The 19,468-nt window shown below is 41.6% G+C and overlaps 1 protein-coding gene across 1 annotated transcript in view; it reads right to left on the bottom strand.

The window, feature by feature from the left end:
- Window positions 1–19,468, bottom strand: part of KIT (KIT proto-oncogene, receptor tyrosine kinase) — a 76,605-nt gene that overhangs the window by 17,627 nt on the left and 39,510 nt on the right. Inside the window, exons 3-8 of the mRNA XM_044418061.1 lie at window positions 18,335–18,613; window positions 17,618–17,754; window positions 13,755–13,914; window positions 10,284–10,473; window positions 8,787–8,902; window positions 4–118 (exon numbers count right to left, since the gene is read on the bottom strand). Of these exons, the coding sequence (XP_044273996.1) occupies window positions 4–118; window positions 8,787–8,902; window positions 10,284–10,473; window positions 13,755–13,914; window positions 17,618–17,754; window positions 18,335–18,613 (997 nt within the window). The remainder of the gene's footprint in view (window positions 1–3; window positions 119–8,786; window positions 8,903–10,283; window positions 10,474–13,754; window positions 13,915–17,617; window positions 17,755–18,334; window positions 18,614–19,468) is intronic.

Here is a 19,468-nt window from a genome sequence, read left to right as displayed (position 1 = left end):
CACCTCTGCACAGATCCTGGGCAAATATACCAGTTTATTGTAGGGGCAGGGTATCCTGCTGCCACACAATGGAGCATTCCATTACTAAGTCTTTCTGAAGTGACAATCTCTGGCTTGGCTGGAAATAAATTGACAAGTGCACAAGTCATTTTTTGGTTCTGCACATTTCTGCACATATCTTATACTTGAACTCAAATACCGCAAGCTTCTTGGAAATTCAGGCCTTAACTAAGGATATCAGAGAAATCTGAAACTGATTCAAATACATTTGGATTTCTGTGAATCTGGCTTTCTGATCTGGCAGCAAACCATTTTTTCCCAAGTCACAAATTCTATAAACTTGCAGATCAAATTTTCACTTTGGGGGAGCATTGTCACTAATTTGTATGAGTGGAAGTGTGAATTAGTGCAAGAAAAATAATATTCTGGTTTAAAAAAAATCAATTCCAGCAATGAGCAGATAATGGAACAAAAGACATCTGATTAGCCACATAAAATCTGTACATATCTAGTTGAAGGTTCTGCCTAAGGCTCCAATTCAGTGTAGACTTACGTACAAGCAAGCCCCACTAAAAATGGTGGACCATATTCTAGCATAAACATAAGCAAAAACCTTTCCCAACTACTGAAAGCATCTCACATATTTTACTCCTTAACAACAGCAAACATCCTATTCCGTGGGCACCTTGCTCAGTAAAATCCTTGATGCTGTTTCTCTCCAAAATGGTGTCTGGAAGGAACAAAGATAGGCTGCAGACAGCAAAGGCAGCTATTTGAACTGTCTTTGACCCACTGATTGCATCTTCCCTGCAGTAAGTTTTTACCCTAGCTAGGCTTCAAAGCATCTGGAATCTTTGTTAGGGAGAAAGTAGTTTGTGAGAGGGAAGTGTTCCTAAGCAGCTTGAGGTATACACCAGCATTTGTTTTTGACTTAATGACTTTAGCTTGGGAGAGCAACAAGCCACACATAGGGGTTTAGAGGCTGTGCCAAACAAACCATGGACAGAGAGTCCCTGGCTTTTTAGCTTTTCCTCCCTGCAGATCAAGCTAAGCAGGTGTAATCGCACAGTGTGCACAAGCACACTTATCTACTTATGGCAATCAAGAACTTTATTTTAAATTCTGGCTTATCATGATATGCAAACCAGGCCAGTGAGTCAATTTCCAATGGTGAGCTCTGAACCTGGGAATCTTACTAACCACTGGGTTATGCTGGCTTGTTTCCAGTCTGAAGATAGAAGGTATTTGTGGCCAGGCTATGCAAAGGGCTACTACCTTCACTTGCCTTAACTTTTAGCAAGAGTGGATACAACTTAAAATAGATTTGAAGGCAATCCTTCAATCCTCTTTTAAAAATATGCTTTCCATTAAATCAAATTAAGATTAATGGCTTGTTGTGCCTTTAAATAGCTGCAATACACATCTCCCTGGATAAAGACTTGTGGTATTTTGCTTCCTTTTCAAAGGCAGTACACTTTCTTTTATTACACTGAAGAAATCACAGCACCGCTGCGTTTAAAAGATTATTATCTGAGCCCAAGGGAAGGGAGCAGCAATCAATAGAGTTTACAGACATTCATGCTAGCTGTCTTTGAAAGGCATTCAGAAGAACAGGTACTCCAAGACCTTTGACAATCTTTTCTATAACATCCTGTAAGGATTTATTTAATGGAGAAGTTGGACAGCTTGAGCAGGAACGGAGGCCAACATGCTGTGGAAACAGTCATGTATATGTCATGTCAGATCCTCAGACATTGAGGAAAGACTATTAAGAGCAAGTAAGAAGAGATGCACAAATGGCCTCAAAGTACTCAGCTCAAACTTTTTGCGACTGTTCTGTCTGAATGCTCTGGGGGTGCCCTTTGCTATTTCTTCCTCTTCCTTCTCATGGGCTCAAGAAATTGACCCTGGAAGCAGTCTAGCCAGAAGTGGCAGTAGGTGCTCCCTGGGCCTCTCTAGGGCGTCCAGCTTTCAATCACCAAAAGAGAGGACGAAAGAGGGTGGGGAATGTCATAAAATCTGGATGTGGTAATTTGCATTTGTAAATGCACGCTTGAAATCATTTTAATGATTTAGATAGAAATGCCATATATTCGACCACAGTTTAGAAAACTGAGCAGGTTCAATGGACCCGTTTAGTCTGTTGTCTAGGTCTAATGCTGACTGGCGACAATCTCACTGTTGCTCATCTTTGAACTAGAATTAGGCAGGGCATCCCTTAGATAAAAGGCAGCTTCAAAAGAGGACACCAAGGCACCCTAAGCCCCAGAGTTGTTCATCTGCCAGGGATGAAACTGAGCAGTCTGAGAATCCCCAGTGGAAAATGTGATTTCTACCATTTGCACCACTGAGGAGGTCCTCTGAGGATGTGCCAGTCCTATTTTCACTGAGCAGCAACACTCTCAAGGGCAGTGAAGGAGAGAAGTTGAAGCAGCACTTGCCACTGTCCCACAGAGTAACAGCAAGAGCTTTAGCCAAGAAATCTTAAGTTCAGTTCTTAATTCAGCCACTACAAGTCAATAGACATGGGAATCCTTTCGGCACTTCTTGTTGTTATAATCATGATCAATATTGTTGTTTGTTTGTTTAACTGCTATATTGTCTGATACCCAAAGCTCTCTGGGTGGTTCACAGCAGCATATTTAAAACAATATAAAATATACCATTAAAACATTAAAAAGTCTCTAACAACATTAATAGCTGTTTAAAAACTGATCAACTTATTTTAAATATCATTTAGCAGAGCAGCAGGCTAACTCTTTTCTGGGCAGGGACTCCAGAGCAGTCAAAGGATCTATGCTTCCTGAGATTATGGAAAGGGGACAGGAGAGTCTGTGTGTATTCTCTTTTCATCTGCCACTCACAAATGGATTCTATTACAGGAACCGAAAATGTTCTTTTCTTTTTCTTTTTATTTGCATATATGTAGTGCTCCTGTCAAAATACCAAACCAACCAACCAAATCCATTTTGCAAAATTGCCAGGGTTGATTTGCAACATGACTCAACGGCAAATTGAACGATCATGCATATCCTGGTTGAAGGGAGCGTTAGGAAAAACAGCTTCAGGCAAGTTAAAAAGTCTCATATTTATTTAACTCCCAAACAAGCACAGTCAGGAACTAGTCTTCCTGCATCCACCCAACCGACTCTTACAGCCTGGTTTTATGGTACTGTGGAAACAGATGCTTGTACTGGCCACATTCACACAAAATAATAAGCCAGCATTCTGAACTATCATGAATAAATTGTGTATACATGCAGCCTTCTTTCCATGCAGCTTACCCACCTCCCCTGCCCCATTTTTTTCCTACCAGTTTGATTGCAAGGTGCTAAACAAACCAGGAAAGAATTTTCAGCATGCTGTCCAAACCAGCGTTCCTGGATTATTGCTCCACAAGTCTGTAACTGTTAAACCAAGAACAAATCCTGCTTTGCAATTCTGCCTTGTGAAGAAAGCAACAAGTCCTAATTTCTAGTTCAGTTGAGGAAAACTTCCCTGAGAAAGGATGGCCAGCTGGTAGACATTCAGCAATACATTCAGTCAACAAAGCAATATTGCCTGGCCTTTCATGGCCTTAGAAAATCTTAATCAAGGTTCGGTCAAAAAGCTGCCCATGGTTTCACTAACAAAAAAATTGTACTCCAAGTTATCCATCCCACATTTTATCACAGCTCTTTGGTTTTTATGTAGAACACCCTTAGCTGTGAAACAGCACACAGTGCTTCCCACATTTATGAATTTTCAAAGTAGTCTTTATTTATTTATACTATTTACAGACCACTAAACTTTTTAAATATCCCTAAGCTCCTTTGATATGAATATGAAAATCATAATAAGAATTACATTGAAAATACAAGTTTAAGAACACTACAATCCAACATATCATGATTACAACAACAACAACACAAAGAAATGCAGGGGCAGTAATGTAAAACTCCACGATTAATTTTCTTAAAAGTCGAGGCAGGTGCATCTCCATGAGGTATCTGAAAAATATCACATTTTCTGCATCCCAAATGGCACGAAGGAGTTTTTTTTCCCACTGGGCTGGTGCCAACACCAAGAAGCCCTGCCATCTCAGTATTATATGGTGACATTTCAATAGTGGCCAGCAAGGCCTTCTCCTATTATCTTAATAGTGAGTTGGGTTAATGTCAGCGAAGGCAGCCTGGCCCTAAGTTGTTTAAGGCTTTGTACGACAGTAACAGAACCTTGAACACGGCTTGGGAGCTAACAGGCAGCCAGTGCAAGGTTTGTTTTCGTTTTTCCTTTTCTTAACATGGGTCTTATGCGGGCATAGCTGGGTGTCCCAACGAGCACCCTACCTGCTGCATTCCACACCAGCTGCAGCTTCTGAACCAGGCCCAAGAGCAGCCCTGAAAGCAACACATTATAATAGTTCAACCGTGAGTGTGCCAGTGCATGGATCACCATGGCTAGGCTACAGAATGGGTGTAGTTGGTGTTCCAACTGAAGCTGACAGTGGGCACTCTGGGCCACTGAGGCTACAGGATCTCCAGTGACAAATATGGATCTGGAATCAACCCCAGACTATGCACCTGCAGTGCAACCCTGTCCAGAACATGCAAACAGCCCAGTTGCCAGACCCAGGAACTCCTAGCACATATGATCTCTGTCTTATCAGGATTCAGTTTATTAGCCCACATCCAAGCCTCCAGGCCACGGTTCAAAATCTGCACAGCCTCTGCCAATTCAGATCTCATAGAGAAATTGAGCTGGGTGTCATTCATTTATTGGTAACACCTTGTCCCAAACCTGATACCACTCCCACTGAGGAAAAGGTGGTGCCCTATGACAACCCACTGTTCAGTTGCCACAGGGCTGAGCTGCAGACATCCAATATCATTCTCTGGAACCAACCAAGTATGAGTTGATCCACTGTAAAGCAGTCCCACCAACCCTCAACAGGAATCTACAAGGATACTGTGGTTAGTGCTATCAAAAGCCACTGAGATCCAAAAATAGTGATAGAATTGCACTTTCCCTATCCCTCTTCATCTCCCAAAAGGAGGTCATACATCCTTGGAAGCAAGGCTGATTCCATCCCCAAACTGAGCCTGAATACAGACTGGAATCGGATTCAGATAATCAGCTTCGTTCAAGAGTGCTTGCATCTGAGACACCATCACTCTCCTGAGCACCTTAGCCAGGAATGAGTATTTGTGACTAGATGATAGTTGGCATAAACTTCTGGATCCACAGATGGGTTTTTTTTTTTTTTTTTGGAGTGGTTCCCAATTGCCTCCTTCAGGAAAGGAGGAATCATACCAGCACACAGCAATATATTGACCACTCCCTTGATCCAGGCTAGTTTAAATAAGCCATGAAGGGCAGGAGTTGAGAAAACATGTGGTGGGTTATACAGATGTAAGCACTTGGAATGCGCCACTGGATGGCTACTCAAGTATGCAATGAAGGGAACAAAGTAAATAATTTTGCATGCTCACTGCCATGCACTAGGCAGAGTTATATGCTCTTATGTGTGCTCAGTTATCCTCATGATGACTCTTACACCATTTAGGGTCCTATTTAGGGATGTGTGAGGAATCCAGTTTGAGGGTGGGAATCCATCAGATGTCCTCAACTCAGTTCCCAGGACTGCAGCCTACTTTTTTCTGCCTTAAGTCGACCTTGCACCAAGTATTGACAAGTTCAGCAGAAAGTGAGGCACAGCAAATCCTTTAGGACAGCTTGCACACATCCTGCCCATGCATCTGCTGTGCAAGCCAAGTTCTGCTTCTGCACACACGACTTGCAGGCTTTATGTGCTTTGCATAAACAATTGTGTACTTTGCACAAAGAAGCCACCAGCATTCCTGAGTGTTTGTAGACTTGAACTTGGCTCACTTCCTGGCCAGAAATGGTTCAAAGAGGCACAATTCTGCACTGATTGGATGAGATGCATGTCCTTGTCTGCAGCACTAGCCTGACTAACTTCCTAGTTAATTAGTGTCCCCTCTGCAGCAGTTGTCCAGGTAAGCAGTACACAATAGGCAAAACCCCAATCCCTCCAGGTAAGCAGTACGCAATAGGCAAAACCCTAATCCCTTGGTGCCAAAAATCCCTACATTATCAGATATTCCTACAGTGCAACCCATGGTGGGCAGGTGCTCAGCACAGACCAAACAGGGCCAGCATAATATGAAACTAACCAAAGGTCAATTTCCACCTACTCCCCACAGGCAAAGAACAGGTACAACGCGCCGTGAGAGCAGGGGCAGGCTTAAAGTCCCTCTACTGATCAGGGCCCCAGCACTTGCTATACATGAAAGAAAAATTCTGCACTCAAGGGCACATCATATGACTAACACGATGTGTCATTTGGACATTACATGCTTGCCTGCCTAATTGAGCAGCATGACAGTGCACAGGGTTGGGCCTTGGGCAACAACTACTTTGTTGGCAGATGATGGCAATTATACATACTGCCACCATATTTATTTGCTTCTGCTAATTAGGAGGAAAAAGAAACTAGCAATAAAACCAATGCAAATTGACTCAATGGCTCTGAAGTGATGACTATTGAGATGCAATAGTAGGAAAGTAAATTCTATAAGCTATCTTTAACTGTTCTTGGAATCTGTCTTGATAGTAACTTGGTAGCACTTAATAAACTAATGAAATTAGAGATTTAAAGCAACTTAATGGCTAAATATTGACAAGAGGATGGAACTATGCAAAACAGCTTAATGAAACATTCAATAATTAATTTGTTCTAGCTGAAGCAGTGGGCAATATATAGCCATTAGCACCTTTTTTCCTTATATTGCGGGTAATTAAAAACAGTGGAGTGCATCAAGCCAATCCCTGTAAAACAGTTCTCCAAGGCAAACACTGCCCACACTTGCTAGCACTGGGACATGTTGAGATCCATTTTTAACCATGCCCTTAGACTACAAATAAAGGTGTCACTCGGATAGAAGACATGTCACTGCCTTAGCCCAGGCTGCCCCAAACTGGTGTTTTCTATATGCTCCGACTTGAACGTCCATCAGCTCTACCTGGCGTGGTCAATGATCAAGAACACTGGGAGATGTAATCCAAAGTATCTGAAAGGAACTAGGTTGTGAAACACTGCCCCAACACTACATGGATCCCACCTTCTGACCTGGCCTGCAGAGTCCTGAATGGCCAGGGGCGGGAAAGTAGGGCCAGTTCATGGCTACCCACCAATCCTACTTAGGATTACTCTGGAAGTCACTTATTCTGTTAGTTAGATAGGTTAGATGATTGTGTACAACATGATAACTTGACTAGTTCTAATGGGAGTTTGTGATAAGTTTAGGGAAAAGGGACACATTCTGAATATTGAAGACTCTGTTACGTATAGTTTTAGATTTATGGTAGTGCACACAGGAAGTCATAATATGTTCAAATCTGTCAAATTTGAACTTTTTGATTTATAGACAGTGTAGATAAGCCTGACATCAGAGTCTGCAAACAGAAACCACAACCTCAGAAACAGGGCATACCAGGATGGCCAAACCAGGCATCAAAAGCTGCATGCAGCTCTTTATTTTGCAGCTTGCTGCTTGCCACCCAGGGTGCCCACAGGAGCCTGCTTGCTGCCACCACCCCATGGGTGCCCACTGGTGGCTCTTAAACACCTGACATTTACCATAGGAGGCTCTTCTGTTGAGTGAGTCTGGCCACCCCTGTATATAACCTTTCTGGTTTCTGCATGGTACTCTTGAAACCATTATTTTGAAGGAACAACATGACAAACTAGAGCGTGTTTAATGCTGGAAAAAGAGGAAAGAACTGGCAACTGTAGTTTTGAGAACCTAGTTAATGCTAGCATGTAACACTAAACCATGGTTAACGCCAAGAAAGAAAGGGGAATTATGTATCATTTTGAGATAACACGGTTAGCATGTAAAATGCACCATGGTTCATGCCAAGAATGGAAGGAATGTGGGGTAATACTTGGGAGAGGGGAGAAGGGAAATGGGGTGCATACCTGGGACTAGCTTCCATTTTCCAGCCATGTTTTACAGGAAGCTCCCTCTCAACCAGGAATACTGCCAGGGATCCTGCTGCTTCAGGCAGGAGGATTTGTTGCCACTTCTTCCCTGCCTTGTCGTTTCTCTTTTTTTCCTGCTGTTGCATTAATAGTGGCAGTAGGGGAAATCTTACTCATTAATCGCCTTGTTCTGAGGAAGGGGTCTTACCTCAAAATGAAGGTAGCGGGGGCTCTGAAAACTACCAGAGCTGCCACAGCAGCAGCAAGTTACTAAGGAAACATTTAGGTGGTGGGCAGCTGTGTGGATGTACAGCAAGTGAGGGGGAAGTGTGGCTGCTGCAGAGGCAAGGGACCACTTCTCCAAAGGTAAGGACTGACCCTGCCTCATGAAGCAAGACAGCCCTGACTTTGGGTCTCTTTGTACAAGCACCACACTCACTGTGGCCCATTTAAATCACACTGGGTTGCAGCCTATGCTGGCAGCCATTTTGACTATTCAACCCTGATGGGAAGTGGCCATGTTTTGTCACATTGTCCAAACCCACGTGACAGGGGTTTTCTTATGGTTAAGCAACCTTCAAATAACTCTACAACAGTTTATAAGTTACTTGAGGGTCATTTAACCATCATTTAACTTTGCCATCCAGGTTTGTACAATAAGATACAGCAAACCATGGCAAAGTTAAATGAGCCAAGGTGGGTTGTGAACCTGGTCTGTGACATCTTGCACAGACATTGTTTTTAATATATGCAAGGATCTGTAACAAAGAGAAACTGTAGACTGTTCTTTTCTACTTACTGTTCACATAGACATTAAATGATATAGAGGAGCTGGCATCTGAGTTGGACACAAAAAATGTGTAAATGCCTCCTTCTGTTCCTTTCAGTCGAGTAAGGTGAAGCTCACTGGCATATCTACAGGAGGAAGAAGCATTGCTTTATCACTCATATCACTCAAAGGACAAACAGATTGGCCAGAGGCTCTCATCAGTGAAAGTCTGCAGGCTGTTTACAAATGGATCCTTAAATGTTGCTGCACTGAAGAGTGTTTTTCAGGTCCCCTTGGTCCTTTTGGACAGACACATTTTGCAAAGCTGCAGCTATAACACAGAAGGCTGCCTGAAGGTTCCAAAATTAAAACAGTGTTCCTTCGACAGGCTACAGAGAATAAACCTCAGTATCAGTCCGCTTAATGTAATGAGAAAGTACTGGGCTTGTCTGTGTGAAATTCAAGCCAAGCTCAGTATAGAGTTACTAGGACACCTTCAAGAGGTTGTTGTCTCTCAGTCTAACTTATCTCACAGGTGTTGACAGGCCAGAGTAACATTATGGCTACAATTCTACGCTCACTCAAGAATGAGCTGTAGTGAACCTAGTAGCAAAAAGCACTGGATTGTAAGTGCTGCTCAGATGCTGGACGAGACAGAAATGAATCCATGAACACCTACCTGCTACTAAGCAAAACTAAGCACTGCTACACTAGATCAATCTGGTATTAGCCACTATTTGCTTTGAAAAAGCTTCCAACTTTGTCTTTTAATATTATCATATTTTTCTGAAAGTAAATTTAGACTGACAACCACTGGTTTTGCTAAGAGAAATCATGAGGCTTCCTGATTTCTGCCCCAGTTGTGGCTTGTCTTATGATTACTGAGGCTTGGCAGAATGTGTCCCTAAGCCAAACATTTCCTTTTCCCTGGAGAAAAGAGGCCTGAAATCTTCAGACAAAAGTATCTGAGCTTATAGTCCAGGCCTAGTGCCAGGGACTGGCACCAATGAGCAGTTTGTGATGGTCAAAGCCCTAAGGCTACCCAGACCCAGTGGTCTTCTCAGTGGTGAAAAAATATAAACCAGCAGCACCCAGCAATGCAGCCCAAGCACCTGGGGTTTGGTGACCAGCATCTGAATTCTTTCATAATGCTTCTGGGCACCTGACACAGCACTGCTCCAGATCTATGCTTTGTTACAGGGCCTATGGGCCCATACAGGGTGGGTGCTTGTGTTGAAGGAAGGAGGGGAAATGGCCCGCCATGCCAAGGGAGGAAAACATGAGTCCAAGAGCAGGTGGTGCCAGGGACCCTGCCAAAGTTAGCAGTGACCTGGACTTCAGTTATTTGGTTAGGCAATTATGTAGCACTAGAGAATTAGCAAACCACAGACATATCTCTGCCCTCTCAGCTACTGTATGCCATACATAAAAGGCTACTGGGGAATTTTCACGATTCTACTGAGCTTCTCCTCTATCCAAAAAAGATGTCACAGGAGTGATATGTTTGGTTGCATTGTATTAGTTTACCTGTTTTTTTCTAGATTTGTGACTCTCACATAATGATCAGATGTATTTTGCAAGGTTTCATTCATATACATCCACACTTCTTCTTCAGGTCTGGGATATGCTTCATATGCCACGATTAAATCCAGATTTTCTCCATCATTGACATTTACTGTGGTGTTAGTTGAAGCTGATAAATTGATATATCCCTTACCTAGAATTAAAGGCAAAATAGAAAGTGTTTTTTTAACGTTGTCAAGAGCCTTTCTTTAAACACACACATACAATATTAAATCAAGGTCAATGGAATAAGGAACCTTTAGTGAGAAAATATGTTACAAATTGCAACCTGTGGAAAAGCAACCCTTATCTGTTCAATGTAAGACTGAGTGCCAATGACAGTTTACTGAGTGAGGTAAGCTATAACTCTTCATATTGCACAAAGATCTTGCCCTTCTGTATATTAATAACATAGGCGCCAGATCCAGCCACTGATTTCAGTGTGGTATTAAAATCAATGTGGCTTATGGCTGGCTTTATTTAATTTTAATAAAAAAGTAAATTAAGTAAAGTAAAAAAGTAAAAAAAGTAAATTAATTTTACTTCCTGTGCTCATTTCCTATGTTTTGGCTTCTATCAGGACCAAAAACTGACTCAATACAACAAATTCCAACATAAACCAGTAAACAATCAAAATATTAGAACCATGTACTATGATACCTTCCAAATGTTATGGGTAAAATTAGGTATACAACAGCAGCAATTCAGCAAAGGCTTCTGGGGTTTTGTTTTTAACTAACAAGACACCTAAAAACAAATGCATCTGACAAACCTACATAAGGAAGGCTTTCCACAGAATGAGAACCTCCATTTTGAGAGGCCCCATCCTTTCCAGGCACAGGCCAAAATCTGAAGCCTCTGGTACTTGCACTGAGGTCTCACAGGCTGATCTAAGCGCAAGGAAAGATTCATATGGGAGAAGATGATTTCTAGGGTACCTCGATCTCAGGCAATTTTGGACTTTAAAGTGAAGATTCAGGGCCTTGAATTGCAGCCAGCAACTAGCATCCAATCAAGCTCTTAATACAGATGCAATACATTCCCATTATTATTTCTGAGACTGTATCCATCATATTTACAGCACTGAATGAATTTGACCCATTATACTATCCACATAATCAAGAAATGCTGCAATGTAACAGCCAGATTTTATTCATTTTCCTATGTGCAATAATACTGCCTGAGATGCAGAGCTACCAGGAGAAAAAAGAACCTTTTGCCAGTTACGGATAAAGACATGTTCAGAATACTCCTGCTAATTACAGTACATGAATATGCTCCTAATCAGTTTAGCACTTATGGTAATTTTAATATTTAAAAAGTACTACATGTCGCAGGAATTTAGCACTCTGGGGAGGCTTTTCAGGAAAGCATGTTAATAAACACCACAATGTAAGCACCTTTGATGGCTCTTGACAGAACTGATCCAGAGTACGTGTGAGAGACAATGGATTGGGCTTTTCAGAGAGCTCGGAAATCAACCTCTTTCACAGTAAAATGCACTCTTTGGGCATAGTCCAGCCTAATTTAGGGACAGCTTTTGTACAAAGCCTTTGGCCAGCCTTCTCTAGGCTGGTGCAAAGCAGATATTTGGACTTCATCCCATCAACCACAGACAGCATGGTCAATAATGCCAGATGCTATAGCCCATACTATGTGGAATCCTATTTATTATATTTATATCCCACCTTTTTCCTTGTATGGGACTCAAGGAAACTTACACCATTCTCCTCTTCCCTGCAATCGTATCCTCACAACAATCCTGTGAGGTAGGTTGTTCAGATGAGAGTCTGTGACTGGCCAAAAGCTAGCCAGTGAGCTCCATGGCTGAGTGGGGACTGGAACCCAGATTTCCTGAGTCCCAATCCTGCATTCTCAATCACTATACTACACTAGCTCTTCCAGCTTGGGTAAGGTTGCTTTAAATACGTTTTAATTGGGCTGTGGTCACAAATACCATATCATTTTTCTTTGGTGTAATGTCTTTGGTATGCTTGCTTTGATCACATCTTACCTCTTGCTTTTAAGTTTTTATGAACTATTTTTATTTTAAACATGGTTTGTGTGTCACCAAACTTTTTTTTACTTGTTTTGTTTTCAGCAGTCCCCCCCCCCACCACACAATTTATTTCAGTAAGGATTTTGGCTGGAGAATGTCCTTCAACCCAATAAATATGCAAGTAATAAACATTTAGTTCACAGATAACAGTAATTTTCAAACATAACATTGTTGCTTTATAAAATATACTTAGCATTCCAATTGCTGGAACAGTAAATAAACCTCATAGTAGTTCTGTGTATATACTAACCATCCTAATAGGTTTATGTATACTCTGTATTGACATTCTGTACTGATACGCAGGGGACTTTACATTAAAATGGAATATACTTAACAATTTAGTAACTTACACAGTGAAATAAAACAGGGCACATCATTTGGAATTAAAATAGCTGCTCCATGGCTTGCTGCGAGTTAAAGACATGGCTAGGAACATTGCCCAATGGCTCTGACAATGGGCTGTATCCACCTGGGTTATTCTGCAAGCACAACTAATACCAGCGGAACACGATCAAATCTTTCTGTTGCACCAGGATTGCCCATTACATTTAAGCAACCAACTGTGTAATCAGTTGCACAAGTGGAATGTGCAAGCGCCTGCTTAACAGGCCGCACAAGAGTTAGGTGCAACCAGTTGCACAACAGGTTTCATAGGAACAATGGCAACCTGCCTACACAACTGTGCTTACACAGACATGGCTTTAATTGGATTCTCGATAGTTTGGAACCCAGTGTCTGCTGGCACTGCATTATTTGCAGTAACAGAATGACAAAGATGGCTACTGCCCTGAGGAGAGAACAGGCTGTACAATGACTTATAGGATCCCATACCTACACACAACACTCAGGAGGCTCACCTTTATCTCCCCTATGTGTGCACCACCCACAAATGATAATATTGCAAATACAGAATCTGTTTTGTTTTCTTTGTGATATTGATGCAATGTGGCTATTCCAGATCAAATCAGTCATTGTATTCACTTATGTGCTTAATTTATTCAGCTGGTGCCAGCCAGGTGTCCACATAAAGGGCATCCCAGTAGTTTCACGAAATGGGTACAGTCTAAGAGTCATAAGTTCTACATTTACACGAATGGCACTGCAGAAATACTCCTCCTACTGCTGCCACCATCAACTGTAAGTCTAATAGCAATACCAATTAGAGAACCCTTACACATGTCCTTGTCTTTACAGATTAACATATCCACATTGCAAAACTGATACTGGATTTATTTTAGCACAATATTAAACATTATATGTACTTCCAACAATCCCACCCTCTTCAGCACCGAGAACAGGGGGTTTAAGCATATGTATATGTCTTCTGCTCTTCCCATGACATACAAATCTTATACATTTACTCTGCTAGTATTTACCTAGTACTGTCAAGGTTATTGTGTCATTGGATGTTCCAAAAGGGTTGTTTGCTTGGCACGTAAATGCTCCAGAATCATTAACTCCCACTGAACGGATGCTCAATGTTAATTTTGTTTCAAATCCATAATCACCCACATTCCTTCTTTGGGTTGTATGAGTCTGTCGGCAAGGGGGAGGAAAAATTAACATCTAAGATACAGTGTACAAGCATCTTTCCCAGATAAATTAAAAATAGATGTAATTATAACTTCACCATATTAATATTCATAACTTAAAACCAGAATAATAAGCCATCATGGCAAACCTGTCACTGGAACCTCTCCATACAAAACAACCACATTCTCAAAGCCCTCTTTGGGGGAGGAAGAAAAAGTCCTTCCAAGAGCAGTTCTCCCTCCCTCCCTCTTTTCTTCAGATCCTTTCCTACATTCTTGGTATTCCGCCTTCCGTTCTACTAATAATGACAACATTAGGAAGATTTGACTTTATTAAGATAGACGCAGTCTTGGGACATTTCCAATATTACCTCAGCAGCATGGAGGCCATTCCAACTTGTCTATTTGTTGCACTGCTTCACTAGACTGGAAGATGTGAGTCAAGAGGGAGCCTACAACTCAGACCCTTCCCACCACAGAGATGATGCTGTTGCTGCCCAGTTCCCAGAAAGAGAAATGCTGGCTGGGTAAGTAGCTGTGTCACCGTTTGCTCTCACGTCATCTCAGAGGAGAGGCAGTGCAGCAGCTTTAAGTTGACACCGGCAGGGGTTTCAGTTGTAGGTCAAACTAAACCTTTTTGTAAGCATGTATGTGATAGGGTTATTTACTTCAGAGTAAGTGCAGAACTGGGTTGGGACCTTGACATTCCAGGAAGTGTGGGAGTGGAGAGTTAAGCTTTCCCACCTACCTATTTTTGTCCCAAAATGTCACACTCCTGTGAAATATTGGATCAAAAAAAGAAAAACATTACAATCAAGGAAAGGATTTAAAAAAAAATCAGCATCCCCCAATCTCATGAGGTATATGGAATTTCAGGATAAAATGGGTTGGTCAGGTTAAACCTACCTTTTCCAGGGCATGCTTACTGTGGAGTAAATAAATCAAGCATACATAGATCAGCTTTAACTGATGATAAGAACATTAGTTTGGCTCTTAGACTGGTAGAATTCCATGCCAAGACAACAGAGCCAGCAAATGGTTGTACTTCTTTAAAATACAATTTGGACTAGTAGCCCCTGGTGAAGCTTAGCCATGATTAAAATCTGTGCTGGAAAAACTGCTTAATCAACATAATGTTAGATGGTAGGAACGAGAGGGGGGCGGATTCCTATTCTAGGAAGGGAGAAGCTGTGGTGATGGAGAACCCATTGCTGAAACTAGCTCCTGATTTCCTAACCACATTTGGCAGGGAATTAGTATTACCATGCCAGTGTTAAATACATAGCCTAGCAATTTCAAGAGCCATTTTTATCTCTTATTACCCGTTTAGCAGATTGCCACCAAATGCTCTTTTCCAAAATAAAAATATGGATGAAAGTGTTAGCCCTTCCGAAATATTTTGGTAGCTATTTGTCATGCATATGTGGGAAAGCTGTATACACAAACAAAACTAAAAAGAGAATTTATTTTAAAAAAATAAGCTAGAAGAAGGCCATGAGTGAAAACTAGGTTTTGGATAAAAAATTAATAATGCTCTTGGAACTGTCCCAGAACTCCCATCTACAAGTCCCACTTTGAACCATGTGCTGCCTAGGCTTCCTTCATCCTTGGAGTGGGTGAGCTGTGATTTGCTGACAGATAAGCACTTAAGAGGCAGAACCTGTGCCAGCGCCAGCAGATTAGCAGAGAATGGCATGTAAGACCCCAGGGAAAGATTACCCAGGACATATTTTCCCAAGGCTGTAGGATTTATCTTGCCTTACAGTGCCACACAAGTCCTTTTTATATGCACACAGGAGTTGCTGATTATACATCCTAATCACTGCCATTAACAGTCACCAATTAACAGTGGAATCTTTTCAGCATGGTTAGAAACACTCTTCTGGGGAGGTTTCCTAGGCACTTAAATTGCAAGATATGCTGCAGATACATTTGCAGAGTTCAGAACTACTAGTGATACAGAGCCAGTTCAACTATTACCTCTGCAGACTGAGTGGCTGCTACTGAAAATCGTTTCTGCATGGCTGAACCTCCCTGAAGTTGCAGAGCTGGGACCAGATCTCCTTCAGTCAATCTTCTTGCCCTATTTCAGACCCTATGACCCACTGGCTGATCAATTAAAATAAATAATGAGTGAACCCCTCACTCTGTCCTGGTCTCAATCTGGAACTGGCTCAGGAAACCAAATCATTTCCTTTAAACATTGTTTAAAAACAAACACTGGAATGTAAGAAACTCTCTTATATGGAGAAAGGTGATTGTTCCATCTAGCCCAGTGCTGACTGGGAGAGATTGTCCAGTACTTTCAGGCAGGATTCTGCCATAATTCTATAGGCTGAATGTATCTTCTATTTGTGAAACATAAGCTCTACCAATGAGCTACGGCATCTCCCCAAAGCCCGGTTTATTTCTCTTCCAAAGAGTAATTCTTTCTCAGACTTAATGAGCATGACAAGGTTCAAATCTCTCCCATTAGCCCTGATTTCCTACATCTTCTCAGATGTGAGGCAAGCATTATGAGTAACTGAGATGTGTGTTCCAAGCCAAAGAATGACAGACTTTGGCAACTTGCATCCCAGTTGGGTGCTGGGACTATTTAGCAAGCTTTCTGAGAAATCTGAGTTATCCTCAGTATCAGTCCTAGTCTTTCAGGTGGTAGAAGGGTTGCTTCGGGATCTTTCTTTTAGGTATCAGTCTTTCTATTCATACCTTCTTCCTGGAGCCTCTTATTTATACCTGACCTACTTATTTGCATTGCTACTACTTTGAAAGACAAAAATCACATCAGACTTGCCTGTCTGTTGAGTTCTTGCTGCAAAGACAGTGCAGCATTTACATTTACCTGGGGTTCCACCCCCTGGACTACACCTGGTGTGTGGCTAATAGATCCCTGAGATGTGTTAATGCTAATACAGAAGTAGGTAGTACTTTCCCAATGTTTTGGATCATAATTCCATCAGCCCAAGCTATCATGTCCAATGGTCAGAGATTATAGGAATTGGAGTCCAAAACTACTGGAAAGTGCCAGGCTGCTGAAGGTGAAGTCTCACAGTTCTTCGGTAGTTCTGCCATGTGTAGAATACAACCGGTTTGCACAACACGCCAGCTCAACATGGCATGGCTGCCAGCCATGACTGGTTCCTGTGTCACACAAACCCAGTTGATGTGTTAATACCGTGTCTCTTTCAAGACAAAATAAAAGTATGAATGAAAGCAGGAACATGAGCAAGAACAAACATGCTCTGAAGGATGAAGACATAGCGAGGAGAATCAAAGCAGGGAAAATAAGAGTAAGTCAACAAATGCAATACGGATTCAAAAGCTGTAAGGTGGTAAGTGAGCCACCCCGAGGCTTTGTTGCGATGGAGGCAGCATAGAAATGTTTTAAATAAATGAATAAGTGTCTACTTTTTTCATCTGAACTGATTTCTAGCTGAAATGAATCAGAGGAAGCAGAGAGGAAGTCATGTGGGTGGAATCCAGCATCTGCTGTCAATCAGAAGGGAAGAGATGCTTGATGCAAATTCAGGCAGATTGTTGTCAAGGGCTGAAGGCCGAAGCTACTGCTCTGGGTAATGACACTTCTCAGGAACACTGTTTTGCCACAGCTAATGAAGGATACACTCCCATGTCATCCTGGAGTGTGTATTTTTCAGACTGTTCTTTCAGGTACATTAGTAAAGACTGATGGAGTAGATTGAACTCACCGCATTGCCTTGAAAAATCCAATTAGCTTCCAGAGTGCTATCCACATCTGTGATTGTGCATGTAACTTCAAATTTTTCACCTTCTTTGAGAAGCTGATCAGGTTTGGATAAGGAGATGGCTGGAAGGGATTTGTGAACTGGAAAACAATTGAGAGGTTTATTATTTTTCATTACACGTGGGGTGGTGATGGGGAAATCAACGCTTATTAACCTCCCAAGAAAATACCAGACTACCTAGAGATATTTTAAATCTCTGCAATGTATTAGATTTGTTCTGCCACCCAAGTACATTTCTCAGTTAAAAGTAGGATAACATTTACTGGAGCTACAGAACATGCCCAGGTAGCCTATACAATAGTTAATGCTGAAAAGATCAATGACCTATCAGGAAACTCATTCCATGGCCATTTTTATAAGGTTACAACTTGCCACCTACTGATGGAAGCTAAATGTACCATTAACATGAAATAATTATTGAATTATATTACTCTTGTTAATGTGTAATCTTATATACACCAGGAGGATGTCTTCAGTGTAGCCTTTCCTGACACAGTACCCTCTAGATATATTGAATTATAATTCCCCTTATGCCCAGACAGCATGATCCATGGTGATGCTGGATGGGGATGATGGGAAGTGCAATCTAACATCTTCAGAGATCACCAAGTTGGAGAAGGCTGCTTTACAAGATATTCTTATCCAAATGAACTGTATTACCTGGCCTCACGTCAAGATAAATGTTGTCTGATTCTTTCTCAACTCCATTTTGTTGTGCTAGGCACCGGTAGCAACCTAGAAATGATCTTTGTACATTTTTGATGGTAATTCCTTTCTGTGGATCAGGAACTAACAGCATATTCTCAGGCAGAGGTTTGGCCTGACACCTTTTCAAAGTGAAACCTGAAATATCTGGATCTGTCACTGGACATTCAATAAGAACATCGCTGTCTTCTGTCGCAAAAGCGAGAGACTCATGAAAGAACAGGACATTTGGATCTGTAATGGAAGAAATAAAAATAATTTTATAGAAAACTATATATTAGCACATCATCTTTCACCTAAGTATGTAAATAGATCATAGGTAGAACATGGCATCTGAAAAAGAAAAGCCAACCTTTCTTTTGCCTGGTTGATTAAATTGTAATTTACACAATAATCCCCGAGTATGTGTATGTGAGTCATTCACAGAATCATAGATTAGTTGGATTGGAAGTGACCAAGAAGACCATCGAGTGTAACCCCTGCTAGTGCAGAAGACCAGTTATACCATCCCACTCAGATAACTAGTTTCTTCTTGAATGTCTTTAGTATGGAAAAGCACACAACCTCTCTTAGCAGTTGGTACCATTGTCGTATTGCTCTTACAGTGAGGAAATTATTTCTTGTGTCTAGCCTGCACCTGGTGTACTATAGTTTAAGTTCACTGTTCCGTGTCCTACAATCTGGGATGAATGAGAATAGGTCTTTCCTCCTCCTCTGTGAAAGCCTTTGAGGTACCTGGAGCGTGCTATCATGTAACCTCATATCCTTCTTTTTCCAAGGCTGAACAGGCCCAGTTCTTTCAGCCTCTCATCATCTTATTTTCCAGGTCCTGTACTGTCTTTGTTGCCCTCCTTTGAACCCTCTCCAGATTACCAGTCTCCTTTTTAAATCTTGGTACCCAAAACTGAAGGCTGTATTCCAGGTGAGATCTGACTTATGCAGAGTAGAGGAAAATGAGCAGTTCTCTATTTCTGAAAATGGTATCTTTAATCATGTATTCCAAAATAGTTTGCCTTTTTTTGCTGGCTCATATTTAGCTTGTATTCTACAACAACTCCAAGGTCCCTTTCACTCTCAGTAGTGTTGAGC

The sequence above is a fragment of the Varanus komodoensis genome, unplaced genomic scaffold (genome assembly GCF_004798865.1).
Source record: "Varanus komodoensis strain SLA01 unplaced genomic scaffold, ASM479886v1 scaffold9, whole genome shotgun sequence".
NCBI classification, from domain to species: Eukaryota; Metazoa; Chordata; class Lepidosauria; order Squamata; family Varanidae; genus Varanus; species Varanus komodoensis.
This window is presented reverse-complemented; position numbering and strand designations above follow the sequence as displayed.